Raw genomic sequence first — 14925 nt, 5'->3', positions numbered from 1 at the left:
TGTTATGTATCCAACCGAGTAATAATTCGACCAATCTTTCAAAAAAAACTCCATATGAACTCTACAAAGATAGAAAGCCCAATATCTCTCACTTTCACATATTTGGATGTAAATGTTTTGTGCTGAATAATGGTAAAGAAAATCTTGGAAAATTCGAGAAAAAAGTATATGAAGGTATCTTTATTGTTTACTCATTATCTAATAAATTTTAGAATTTTTAATAAGAGAACTTTGATAGTTGAAGAATCTATCCATGTAACATTTGATGAATCTAACCCCTTGAAAGAGGATAAAATTGTCTCTTGTGATGATGATGATTTTATAAGTGATGATATAAACAAAGACAATCAAGTTGATCAAACAATTTAAGAGAATGAAGTTAGCATTGAGAAGCAAGATCAAAATGATAATCTTTCTAAGGAATAGAGAACCCATGGAGATCACTCCATTGACAATATTATAGGTGATATCAACGAGGGAGTTACTACAAGGCTCAAACTCCAAGATGTTAGCTTGAATATGGCATTTGTTTCTCAAATAGAACCTTCAAAGATATGTGAAGCAATTAAGGACGATCAATGGATACTTGCCATGAAAGAAGAACTAAATCAGTTTGAAAGAAACAAAGTGTGAGAACTTGTTCCTAATCTTGGAAATAAACACCTCATTGGTACCAAATGGGTGTTTAAAAACAAACTAGATGAAAATGGTATAGTTGTTGGAAACAAGGAAAGGTTGGTTGCTCAAGGATACAACCAAGAAGAAGGGATCGACTTTGATGAAACATTTTCTCCTGTAGCAAGGTTAGAAGTAATCCGTTTATTACTTGCTTATGATTGCTCAATGAATTTTGAATTTTTTCAGATGGATGTCAAGAGTGCTTTTCTCAATGGCAACATTAATGAAGAAGTATATTTCAAACATCCACCCGACTTTGAAGACTTCAAAAATCCTTCACATGTTTTCAAATTAAAGAAAGCTATTTATGGTTTGAAACAAGCTCCAAGAGCTTGGTATGATCGGCTAAGTAACTTCTTATGTGAAGGAGGATTTGAAAAAGGTAAAGTTGATAAGACATTATTCATTAAAAGAACTAATGATTACACTTTACTTGTTCAAATCTAAGTTAACAATATTATATTTGGATCAACCAATAATGAAATATGTGAAGAATTCTCATTAATGATGAAAGGAGAATTTGAAATATCTATAATGGGAAAGTTAAATTATTTTCTTGGACTCCACATCAAGCAACTTAAGAATGACATCTTCATAAATCAAGCAAATTATTGTAAGGAATTGTTAAAGAGATTAGATGATCTGTATCCGTCAAAATTGGCATATCCGTCAAAATCGACCACCTTCACCTCCCACTGCATGAACTCAATGGCCTATTTGTCAAAATTGACCACCTTCACCTCCCACTGGATGATGATCTGTAGTTCGCTGTTGAAATTGAATTTGTTGTAGTTTCCTTGTTTTTTTTAATGCTTTATGTTGTTTTGGTTGTAACTTTATGACAATGGTTTTTGCATTTTGATGTAAAACTTGAACATGTTTACATTTCAATTATGTGAGGTTTTAATTCCCTACCTTATGTGATGTCTTTATTCCCTATATATTATTTGTATGCTTGAAATGTTTTTTTTCTATTGTTTTCCTTCTTTTTGATTATGTCAAAAGATGGAGAAAATTGATATGTTGTTGTTGTTAAAAAAATTTGTAGGTCTTCAAAAATTTTAAAACATGATGGCATGAACTCAAGCTCAAAGGGAGAGTAAGCATGTATTACGGGGGAGAAAAATTAAAACGGTCAAATGCTTTGAAGTCTCATCAACAACAAGTTTTTGTCATTATCAAAAAGAGGGAGAATATAAAATACTTATATTTTTTATGAAGACAAAGACCAAGGAAAGTGATCATGTTGCAAGCTCAAAAATAAGTCAATAATCAAAGTCAACTATTTTCAAAATGCTAGAAATCTTATAAATGCAAGGTACATGATGCAATCTAATATTCTTATATTTCAAATGCACATGAGAACCTTTTATTTTAGCATATTGATAGCATTTCAGCAAGTGTACTGAATCGTTGCAAGTAATAATTAAAACGGTAGTACCGAGTGTCGAACTCAAGGATTGCGTTTTACTATCGAATTATATTTAATTACTGAAATTGAACAAAAAGTTTCCGAATTGATTGAAATAATATTTGAAATTAATAACAATAATAAAATTGATCCCTTATAATGAGAAAAATGTCAGGGGATGAGTTTCACTTCGAATCCAACCTTGGTGTCTAATTTGCTCCTAGTTAGTGAATTCCTTTATTGAATTATTACCGAATTCTCTTTATTATTCTTGCCCTAATGTCTTAGTGACAGAATCTTTAATTCCAAAGTAACGCCTAATCCCTTAGTAGATTTAAGATTAAAATTAAGCATTACCGTACAGAAATTCTCTTGTTAAACTATTGCCTTTGCAACTAATTTAATTGGTTTCATGACCTGTATCTATCCCTAGACTACAAATTCATGAATTTCTCGTCTCAAGCATTTGTAAAGTCCACTTCCTTTTCAAAATAAAAATCGTAGAACATTTTAATATTGATCAAGCAATAAAAAATATTAAGCACAAAGATGAGAAAAATAATTCAATAAACTCATTCATATAACTAGAAATCAAATCAGAAAAATAAGGGTTTCATCTTGTTACACTCATCCCTAACAAATAGGGTTTAGTTACTCATGACAGAGATAAAACTGCTCTAATGATGTTAGAAACGGTCGTCTTTGAGTTTCTATGTTAGGGCACAAGTCTCTCAACTTCCCAATGGTCAAAAAGATGCCTCGAAAGTGAAAATTTGTGTTTTTAATGTATGTTGTTGCGTCCACGCGCCCCAGGCGCAGAAAACGCACTTCAGGCGCGCGCTGGCAATGTTGAAGGGCAAGAAATGCGCCACCAGCGCGGCTGTTGCGCTTCAGACGCACAACATCTGCTGTCTGACGTATACTGTATTGTTCTCATCTTTCGAGTATGAATTTGATTCCGGTGTCTTCATAAAAGTTGTAGCTATGGATCTTAGCTTTCATTTTCACTTGTTTTGACTCCAATTGGACATCTAAAACTCCAGATATGGCTGAAATACTCCACATAGGTGATGTTGATTTCTCACTAAAATTCAGCACTGTACTAAAACAAAACGCAATGTAAAATTACAAAAAAATCCCTACTTAATCAATGAAATAAAAACACAAACATTTTATTAAATCAAAGAACAAAAATCAACAAAATATATCAAATAACTCCTTAATTTAACTAATGATTGAAGATAAATAAGACTAAAACAATAAACAAATATGCATATGATGAAAAGTCATCACATATGCATCAAAAGAATTTTCAAAGTGTCAAAATGCATGAACAATGTTTGAAAATAAAGTTTTTGACAAAAATCAATGTTGTATTCGACTACAGCATGTTGTAGCCGAATACAAACTCAAGTTAGTAGCTAAAATGGAACATCATATGCGTCTACGAGATGGTGTATTCGAATACAAGTGTTAAGTTAGTAGCTAAAAATGAACTTTTGTATTCGACTACGAGATGGTGTAGCCAAATACAAGTGCTAAGTCAATAGCTAAAACTGAACTTTTGTATTCGACTACAAGATGGTGTAGCCGAATACAAGTGTTAAGCCAATAGCTAAAACTGCACATTTTTATTCGACTACAACATGGTGTAGCCGAATACAAAACCAAGTCAATGGAAAAATTCATTCACTTGTATTCAACTACAAGAATCTGTATTTGAATACAAGCTGTAAAATTTGAATAAAACTAAACGTTACAAGAGGTGTATTCGACTACACTCTTGCTATAGTCGAATACAACTACAAAACAATGCAATTTTTCAGTTCAGATTCAACCTGGATCATTGCATATGTTCATAAAATCTCTAAGAACGATTGCCACTGATCTAAAGTGATGTCTAAGGAGTATAAATACTTCATAGCTTTAGATTTAACGAATCACTCTTCTCCAAAAATCTTTTCATCAATCTTAGAACAACTTTGAACAAACTTTCTGAAATATTCTAATTTATTCAAAGTCTTAATTTCATATTTCAAGTACAAATTATACATTGTCATATAATTGAGAAAGGTTCTCTATTGTACTTGAAATTCTATTAGATTATTATCATTGTATTCAATTGTCATACACTATTGATTTCAGTCAAAGAGGTTTTTATAAAATCATTCAAGTTATTGTGTAAATTGAGGAAAGTAGTGTTTTTTCTTCAAGTGTTATAAACTAAGATAGTGGTGTGCTATCTTAGGATAATTATTAGAAGTTTGTAGCAGATGTCTTAGAGTTAGACTTATACTTATTCTTCTAAGTTTTTTTTTCAATTTAAATTCAGTAAGTTTAGTTTTAAAATCATCTCTATAGTTTTTGTTAAAAAAAAGCTTATGTGGCAAACGGAAGAGTGGCGTGTCAATTTGACGTTGCATAAGAATAAATTAAATAATTAAAAAATAAAATTAAATAATTAAATTGATTAAAAAAGAAATGGAATAAAGTAATAAAGTAATAAAGAAAAGTTAAATGTATTATGTTTTAGTCCCTCCATCCAAAATATTTTGAGATTAGATTTCTCTCCTTTTTCATTTTCTTCCTTTAAAATGACATGATGGTGATGGTAGAAAAAAGAGGAGATAACTCTAATACTAAAATTTATTTCTGATTTTAGATGGAGGAACTAAAACATAACATCATCAACTTTCTTTTTTTATATATTTTTTTTTCTAATCAATTTAATTATTTAATTTTATTTTTTTAATTATTTAATTTATTATATTGCTGCGTCACCTATCCGTTTGCACACATAAACATTTTTTTTAACAGCAATCAAATATGTTTTAAAACTAAATTGAATTTAAATTAAAAATAAATAAATAAACTTACAGCAACAAAATTTTAGAAATGCACAAATTTCCAGGCTAACAAAAAAATACATCTCTTCGGAAAAACGAACCGACGTGTATGCAATTTAGTCCACTGATCTTTTTTGTGACAGATGGAAATTCCAGAAAAGATTCTTTTTCATTTGAAGATAAGGTAACAAACAAAAGTGAAGTGAAATTTCGGTCTTCAGATTTTGCTTCAAACATAAATAAACAATACAAAGATCTTCACAGCGTTATGGCAGCTATAGTCTCTAAAAGTGCTTCTGCAAGAACTACTCATGATGTTGTTTCTTCTTTTAGCTCAAAATGGTATTCATCTGTTGCAAAGAAGAAGCTTCTGTGTTCTTTCAGAATTAGAGCTTGTCAATCCATGGCTAACAATAAGGATATCTACAAACAAGTGGGTCTGTTCCAAAATGCTGTCTTTTTTTGTGTAAGACCAAGTACTTTTGGTTTTGCTTAGTGTTTCTGTTGTTTATGTCTTGTTGAAGGAAGTGATGTTAGTGGGGTTTGCTTTTGTGGGTGTGGCTTTTATCTCTTCATATATGTGGGTAGAGAACATCACTTTTATTGGTTAAAAAAATTGTATTTTGTTATACCATTGTCACAAATAGTGGTAGCTTCAAGCTTGTAATGTTGAATAATTTTATGTTTAATTTCAACAAAACATTAAGATAAGGTCTAAAGAACTGTGCCTAAGGGATAATCGGAGACCACTTACCATGTTCTCTATTGACTATTCAGATAACTGCTGATATATGATGTGGTATAAATATGGGCATATTAGACTTGATTTAATCTTAAAGTAAGAGAAACCTTATTATATTATGTAATGTTATCTATAAATAGAATTAATGTTAATTTCTTGGGACATTTTGCTCTTTGTAGTTGTAGTTAACATATGCATTTCATGCTAATTGCATCAATGATGATTAGGATCATGAGTTATTTTTTTCCCTTTCTGATTTTCTTGATCTCATTTATTAATTCATTCAATCATGTCAATCATTCAAATATGATCAGGTTTATTTTCACTAAGAAGGAAAATTGACGACACAGTTATTCGTGCTGAGATGTATGCATCAACAGCTTTGGAAATGGAAGAAGCAAGGTGGATTAAGCAGGAAGAAATGGTACGCGATTCGGATCTGTGGGATGACCCATCTAAGTCCAATGACATTCTTGTCAAGTTGGCTAACAGTGCCAAAGTGGTTGATTCTCTAAAGGACATGAGATACAAGGTGTTGTTCTGTTCCCATCACTTTCAACTAAACTTTTAACAATATTATTTATGTTTCTCTTCAATATAAAATTTGATTTGTTTGATGATGAACAAAACCAAGTGCAGCAATTACATCAGAGAAAGAAGAATACAAATAATACTTCTCTGTATGAGATAATTACTGTTATGATATTTAGTTAGATAGTTGTCCTTTAGAGCTCAAAGATATTCCTAGATTTGCAAATGGCTTCTTTCATTCAATCAGAATTACATATATTCAGAGTTGTCAAATAGCAGATATAGCGGCCCTATAGCACTGTAGCCTTGTGGAATTTTAACAAATCGTTACTTTTCTGCGATACACGATTTAGTACACAGTGTTGTCCAATCTTAGCTATAGCGCTGTGGCGTTGTGGAATTTAAACAAACTGCTATTTTCAATGATCTGCGATTGACAACACTGACTATATTACTTCTAGATGTTGTAAATGGCACTTGTGCAATTGAGCCCTCCTGTTGCCTTTGGTGAACCACACTTCTTTGAAGTGATAATGATTGATAGCTTAAGAAATTACTATTGTACAAAAAATTTGAAGAATGTAACCATTAAAAGCATATAATGCATGTCATGCCAAATTATTCTTTCTTCTATTCCTTTTTATATTTATGAAAATAATGTGATAGAAACCGGTACCAAACATAGAGATTTAAGGGAAATAATCAACCTTTATTGATGATAATATAGAATTACACAATGGGTTCTCAAGAAATTCGAGAGTTTTGGGTCTCTCCCTTCCAAGAGTTCGAGAGCTTGGTCTCTCCCAACCAATGTCCAATTCCCAAATAATTGCCTCTGACTTTTCCATCAGTTTTCCTATTTATACATTTTGTAATAAACATAACTGCTGCCTAATTTAACAACAACAGCAATACTAATAAGAGTTTTAACAGAATGTAATCCCTTGTTGTATGTCAAGCAGGTAGAGGAAGCACAGCTGATCAAACAATTGGCTGAGATGAATGCTATTGATTATGGGCTCTATAAACAAGCATATGATGCATCTGTAGATGTGAGCAACATTCTGGATCAGTATGAGATATCCAAGCTTCTTAAAGGGCCATTTGATATGGCTGGAGCATGTTTGATTATAAAAGCTGGACCTAGTGGCATCTGTCCAGAGGTTCTATATATAAATTTTGAACTTAATTATAAACAATTTTGTTTGAGATGTAACTTGTGAATTAGGTTGGTGGATGATAGATTTTGTTATTATATTATGTGAAAGCTCCACCTTGATAATGATGCATGCTAAAATTGTTTTTCAAGTTAGCTATTGTTTAAAAGTTTATTCGAATATTGTTTGATGTTTGATAGGCACATACACAACAACAAAATCCTTTTTCCCATTGGGCAAGGCTGGTTTCATGGTTCAAACATTGCCTCAACATCTTATCGTATATCATGGCCTTGTTTGGTTTGACTTTTTTGAGCTTATCTATTAACATAAGTATTTGTGAGAATGTTTGGTAAAACTTATGGAAACAGCTTATCATATGTCCATAAGCTGTTTTCATCTTATTTGCATCTGCTACTGAAATTAATGGAAGTAAACTTTAATTGATGTTTGTAACATTTTTAAAAATTAAAATTTTGGTATGACTCGTGTGGATTTTTTAGTATTACTCTATTCTTGGAGTTTTTCAGTTACCTGAAAGTACACAGTTTCCATGGTTAGATTTATGGCTTACATGCCCATGTCTGCTTAATTATTGTGATATTTTTCTTCAAGTACTATAACTTTAATATGAAATCTGTGGTCATGATTGGGATTGCGATAGATGATTTTTTCAATAATGTTGAAGAAAATGGAGAAATATTTTGTATGTGTTGCTGCTGCTGCTTCAATTTACCTTGTTTTATTCATATGATAAAACTATATTTCATATTAGACTTTGTAAAACTGAGTGTTGAATGTCCACTCTATGAATCAATAACTTTGTTCTCAAACTATATATATGCAATTTATCCTTTTGTCTCTGACTAAATTTTGCATGAATCAAGCTCTGGGCAGAACAACTCCTACAAATGTATCTTGGATGGGCCAAAAGACAAGGTTACGAAGGAAGGATTGTTGACAGGTGTTCGATCGAGAATGGAGGAATTAATTCGGCAACTATAGAGTTTGAATTTGAATGTGCTTATGGATATCTTTTGGGGGAAAAAGGAGTTCACCACCTCATAAGGGGTTCTCCAAATGAATCTTCTCAGCTCGAGGTGCAAACAATTCCTTTTATACTAACTAATAGTAAAATTGATTTTCCTTTATTGTTTAATAACATGTTATTTTCATGTTGTGTTTTATCTTTGGAAAACTGATCTTGTCAAGAAAAATATTCTATTTCATTATCTTGAGTGTTGAATTTCCGATTTCAATTCATAATATTTGTCGAGATATGACTGCTTTATCTGCTTTATACTAATATTGTTGTTCTGAATAGTCTTTCTTTACAAACTAACCACATTTTAGATTAAATTTAATTTCTTTCAGCTGTAGCAAAATAAGTTTCAGATACAGTTCAAAACTTAGGAAATTGCGTTTGGCCTTTAGTTCAAATCCTCTAATTAGTGTCACTTTATTATATAATAATTTTCCCTTTTCCAATTTTTAAAAAATATATTCTTAAATTGGATGAAATTGTGGCTTTTGTTGATTGATTCGCCACAGTAATGTTTGGAATCATTGAATGGCCTTATATATCCTATCTTCAAGAAATAATCTTGTCTGCTAAATTCAAAATTTGCAGACTAGCTCAGCAATTGTAGATGTTGTTCCCTTGTTCCTAGAGAATGCTCGTGATCTTGAGATCGATTCTGAGGATTTGATTGTCTCATCTCCCTTGATTCATGGAGAACATAAAAGAAGAACTGAACCTACAGTTTGCATTCAGCATCTACCTACCGGGATAAGTGTCCAATCATCTGGTATGCATATGTTTGGTTATTTGTTTTTCTAATTTCTTATGCACTTTTTTATATATGCAAGACCATGTGCCATAATTTTCAAATGAAATTGCTATATATGTGCTACTATTTCTTTTTTGGCCAATGTGTTGTGCTATTCTGCTTGCAATATTTCTAAATACACAGACATGTGATGCCCTTTTTACGTGATCATACCGATAGGACACCACGTTCAATTAGGTTTGATGACCCAGTCGTTGGGTCTAATTCACACACCCCGCTCACTTACATCTGAAAATTCCCCTTTTCTATTTTTTTTAGCCATTTGAGAGTTGTAAATTCCCAGACCTATTAGTAGTTCTAGGCCAGTGTATATTATAAAAAAAAATGATTTTCATATTTAATAAGTTGGAAAGAAATTTTTAAGAAAAGTAGAAGCTATTGTGTTTGTTTACTGTAATTAAAACTATTTTTTTAAAGAGTTATCTATAAAAAATAGTTATAAAGTTTTTAGATTCTCAATTTTTTTTAAACATGTAACCAATGAATTCTTTTATCGAAATATGCAACGAAAGGATGAAAAGAAGTGATTATTTTATTTGGAAAAAAATGAACTTTTTTCTCACATGGAGAAGACTAGCAATTGCAAGTCGATGAAATAAACTAACAAAGTTATCATTTCCTTTTTAACTACATTCCCTGGCAAATCAATTCATAGAACAGAATAACTACCAATCCATTTTTCGTCGTCATTTTAAAAAAATGAGGATTTTACTAAACTACATTTTAATTAATTTTATCTTATCTCTGTGAAGGTGAGAGAAGCCAGTTTGCAAATAAGATGAAAGCACTAAACAGATTGAAAGCTAAACTTGAAGTGATAGCAAGGGAACAAGGAGTTGGTAGTATAGATAATATAGTTAAGGGTAATATTGTCAATCTTTGGGAAGAAGAAACTAGGAGGTATGTATCTCATCCATACAAGTTAGTACATGATGTAAAGACTGGCATTGAGATGTCAGACCTAAATACTATTTTGGATGGGAATATTGGACCCCTTATTGCAGCTCATATTAATATGAGAGACTAATGTGGTGTCTTCAATTCTGAATTCATGTTCATCAATTATTTAGGATGTTATACTTAGTATTTTTCACATTTTGGTCCTGCAAATTTTGAGGATTTTCTTCAATTCGTTGATATATCTGAACAAAAAACACAAAATTGGGTATCAAATCATCCAATTTGGCTTGTACCTACATATTTTTGTTAAAGAGTTCAATGGTATATTGTATTCTAAAAGTTTTATTGTATTTTTGGCGCCTTTAATTTTTTAATTGTGCAAGTTTGAACCTTCTAGTTTAAATTGAGCGATTTTGTCCCCTCACATTTACCCCCCTTTTCTTATCTCCCACTTGTTTTCCCCAATTTTTGGTGACGTGGCATGATAAGATGGACTTTTTAATGACTTAGCATGACATGATGGAAAATATTTTATTTAAATTAATTTTTTACAAAAAAGAATTATTTTAATTAAATAAAACAAAATTATATTTACTTAATTAAAAAAACTAAAATTAGAATCTTGGTCCATTTTTTCTTATTTTTGAGATTTCTACATGTTCTTCAATTACGTTTGTGGCGTCAATTACGTTTGCCGCCACACTACTGTTGTTCACTAAATTTTTATTTCCAACTCCATTTGAGATTAGAAAAAGAAAACTTTGAAGCTTTGTCAAAAAGAGATTCAAGAAAACGCAAGAATATTTCAATGCATGTACTCAGAAACCAATTAAAAGCACAATGATTTGAGAAGGAAATTTTGAGAGAGTTTAGATTTTGACAGGAACGAAATGACGAATGGGGAAGATAAAATCATGTAGGTGATATAGCAGTAACTCGGATTCAGACTTAGGTTTAGGTTCTGATTCATAGGACGACGAGCTCGAATGGTTTAGTTCGAATTAAAAGTATTTGGATTTTGAGAGCAAGGAATGAAGATGGAAGGAAGAGGAAAGAGAATAAAAGGAGGAAGAAGAAGACATGTAAGCAAAAAATACATACCTTTCACGTTCAACAAGAATACGATCTCTCATTTCTTGTATTATGTCTAAATCAACCAACACTCGAGCAAAATGTTCCAATGTTTTTTTTATTTGGTTTTTCATCAATAGATAAAAGAGGTGTCTATATTGGAAGCGAGTGAGAAGATGATATTTGGTCTCTAATATTCTTGAGATAAATTATAGATACAAATCCAACATTGGACATTTGTATTTCTTACTAAATATGGATTGAAATCTTTCGTCAAAAAGAAAATGCAAAGAATATCCGATTTCAAAATCCAAGTTTCAATTGTTCGAACACTTTACAAATTGCTGATAGAAGCAAAGGAAAATTCATAAAATCCTTTTTTGAGAAGAACAACTTGCCATGAATCAATCGGTATTCATATTTTTTTTAAGTTTTTCACATAAAATCGACAACGTAATCAATGTATCACCTTTAGTTAAACCTAATTGATATCCATCTTCTAGAATTTTGCATGATATAATATTTCTTACTAGCTTAATTGTAATTTTAGTCTTTTTATTTTTACCAGTGCACGAAATCGGTCCCATATTTTAAAATATATCAGTTTTTGTCTTTCATTCTAATTTTTTAACTGAAAAATGATGATATGACATGCTTTAAATAATGTGGTATGATACGATGATTTACAATGATTGATATCCATTAAATTACAATAAAACTCTCACATAAGTTAACAACTTTGGAAAAAAATTATTTTTGAAATATAATTAATGACATATAAATAATTAATTCGTCTAAATAATTTTATATTATAAAATCGTATGTCATATTATTTAAATTATGTAAAATTGTCATTTTTTATTTTAAAAATTTGAACAATCGATTTTTAAAATATAAAAACTCTTTCTATGAATCAGTAAAAATAAACGGACTAAAACTATTATAAAATCTTTCTTTACAAATAAATGTTTGTTGAAAAATTTATTTACAGTAGCTTAGTTAAAGCACCTTAAATACCATCAATGTACAATTACAATTAATTAATTCCTCTGTGTCATGCTAAGTGTCGTTTAAGGTTATGTACACTTCATTAGAAAAATTGAGTATTAGAAAAATTATTGCGTGTGCTAATTTGTATGAAAAAATTAGCTTCAATGACTAAAATGCTATTGTTAATAAAGTAGTTAGGAGAATTGATATATAAGCTATACTTCAGGATAAACAATTTTTAATAAGCATTTATGGTAAATTATCAAATACGAATCCCAAATGCAAATTCCTCCGGAAAAGGCTAAGAGGTCACCACACAACAAAAATTCTATAGACAATAAACCCCATACAGCTTTGGGACTGTAAACACCAAGAATTAAACAAGCGTTTTAAAATGTGCTTTTTCATAGCATTTCCTTAGAAAACTCGTAAAGAAGTATTTTTTTCTAAAGAATTTACGGTTTAAATATATTTTTGATTTATTTATTTTTTCAAAAATGAATTTTTAATTTTTTAATTTTTAAAATTAATTTTTTGGTCTCTTATCAATAAATTTTGAATATTCTTTTAATTTTTTATTATATCACATCCTCGTTAATGATACAACGGTTAGGTGATTGTGACTTAGTTAAAATAATTTCTATGTCATTATTGTTGTAGATAATTTTATTATTTATTTCATTTATATATTAAAATATTAAAAATAAAATTATTTTATAAAAATAAATTTAAATTAAATATTTTAAAATATAAATAAAATAAATACTAAAAATATAATAAATTTTAATATTAACTCAATATTAAAATAAATAAGATTTTAAAAACTTTGTAGTAATATTTTAAAATTTTAAAAATATTTTAAAAAAATTAAATGTTTTATTTGAATATTTAATATAAAAATAAATAAAATAAATTAATTTTTAATATTTAATATATAATATAAAATTAATAACAACAATAATGACATAAAAACTATTTTATTTAACTCATAAATGTTATCTATATGTCACATCATTATTGAAAGTGTCACGTCTTTTAAAAATAGTTGAAGACAAACAAAATCTTAAGAATTAATTACTAAAGAGACAAAAAAGATCAATTTCAAAAATTAAAAAAAATTAAAAATTTATTTTAAATTAAATAGAGAGATTAAAAATACATTAATTAAAATAAAATTTGTTTATTTTAGATTAGACATTGCTAAGAAAATAGCTAAAAATGAATTTGGTTTTGCGGAAACCGAACCGAACCAGCTATATATACTGTACCTTTTTTCCTTGTATTTTCTATCACACATCTCTTAACAAAGGTGCAGTAGTTTGCGGAGCATAATATAGGACATGATAATGCATTTTGTTAACAGTAATATAGGGTTTTCTTTTGAAACATTGGGTCCAACATTAGATATTTTATAGGATTGGGCCTAACTTATATGATCATTATCTTTTTTTTATTGTTATTATTATTTATCATGCTCCATAAATCAAAATTTGTTATATTTTATGTATTTGTTATGAATATTACATGTATTTTTTGTGTGTGTTTTATAAATTTTAATTCATAAATTTTACGATTTAATTAATTCTCTATAAAATTTATCACTATATTTATTTTGCATTAAAAAAATTATTATATTTATTTATTTAATTGTTATCTGATTGAATTATAGTTAAATTAATTGAATCAATTAAATCATGAATTAAAATTTTTGGTTGTTCAATCTCGGATATGTTTCTTAAAACCATGTTTCTTAAAACATTGGTTTCACATAAAACAACACATAGATATACAAATAGTGTATCACACAAATTATTGGTTAAAACAACACATAAGATATACAAATAGTGTATCACACAAATTATTGGTTATAAAATACTAATCAACTTCAGTATAAGTATATCTGCCCTTAGTTAAATTCTCTGAGTCTAAGACGCTTAAAATTTGATTCGATCTAATAAATTTATAATTTTTTTTGTTTTTATTCTTGTAAAATTTTTTTCTCCAATTTAAACCCTTCAATTTGATTTTAAAATCATCTTTTTCATTTATTAATATTAAAAAAAAAATATGTGACAAACAAACGTACCATAAGAATTAATTAATTTATTAAAAAATTAAATTAAATAATTCAACTTGATTAACTGCAAAATTTTAAAATAAAATTGAACTTACGGAGTATAAATAAATTGTGAAAAATAAATAAATTTTAAGCCAAAATAATAATATAATTTTAGACAAACATACATCATTCAAAAAAGTAGAAATAGTTTACGAATGTGAAAAAAATTAAAAATAACTTTGTAAGGGATTTCAGTACATTCATGTATAGAAGCGATATAGGAGTGTTAACTAAAACTTGGTTCAACTCAACTATTAGTTTACATTAACAAGAAATCAAACTATTTAACTTAGCCTCTCCTCAAACTATTTAGTATTTAGCATATCTACTCTAGTATTTAGGATCTCATGCATCCCTGAAACAATCAATCAAACACACGTAACTAACTCCAGACATAGATTAATCATAACTGACAGAGGAATTATAATTAATTAAATTATTAGTTAAAATAGTCTAATTGATATTTTGATATATTAGTAGTTAATTTATATTACTATGTTTTCTAAAATGTTTTTAGAGTGTTTAGATTATGCCATATGGATGGTTAAGATTTATTTAAAACATAGTATATATAAGTGTAATGTCCGTTTTTAGAAATCAATCAATGAAGAAAAAGAATGTTTTTTAATT

The 14925-nt window shown here is 28.9% G+C and overlaps 1 protein-coding gene across 1 annotated transcript; it reads left to right on the top strand.

The window, feature by feature from the left end:
- The first annotated feature begins 5036 nt into the window (after positions 1-5036).
- LOC101511856 (peptide chain release factor PrfB3, chloroplastic) lies at positions 5037-10465 on the top strand. The gene is made up of 6 exons (XM_004514533.4): positions 5037-5372; positions 5992-6209; positions 7171-7371; positions 8253-8465; positions 8996-9173; positions 9968-10465. The coding sequence occupies exons 1-6, from the start codon at positions 5045-5047 to the stop codon at positions 10240-10242; spliced, it is 1413 nt and encodes a 470-aa protein (XP_004514590.1). The 5' UTR covers positions 5037-5044; the 3' UTR covers positions 10243-10465.
- Positions 10466-14925: the final 4460 nt, after the last annotated feature.

The sequence above is a fragment of the Cicer arietinum genome, chromosome 4, assembly GCF_000331145.2.
Source record: "Cicer arietinum cultivar CDC Frontier isolate Library 1 chromosome 4, Cicar.CDCFrontier_v2.0, whole genome shotgun sequence".
NCBI classification, from domain to species: Eukaryota; Viridiplantae; Streptophyta; class Magnoliopsida; order Fabales; family Fabaceae; genus Cicer; species Cicer arietinum.
This window is presented reverse-complemented; position numbering and strand designations above follow the sequence as displayed.

Coding starts and splice junctions, on each gene's coding strand:
- LOC101511856 (XM_004514533.4), top strand. CDS start 5,045: ATGCAATTTAGTCCACTGATCTTTTTTGTGACAGATGGAAATTCCAGA. Junction 5,373..5,991: donor GGATATCTACAAACAAGTGG/GTCTGTTCCAAA, acceptor AAATATGATCAG/GTTTATTTTCACTAAGAAGG. Junction 7,372..8,252: donor CTAGTGGCATCTGTCCAGAG/GTTCTATATATA, acceptor GCATGAATCAAG/CTCTGGGCAGAACAACTCCT.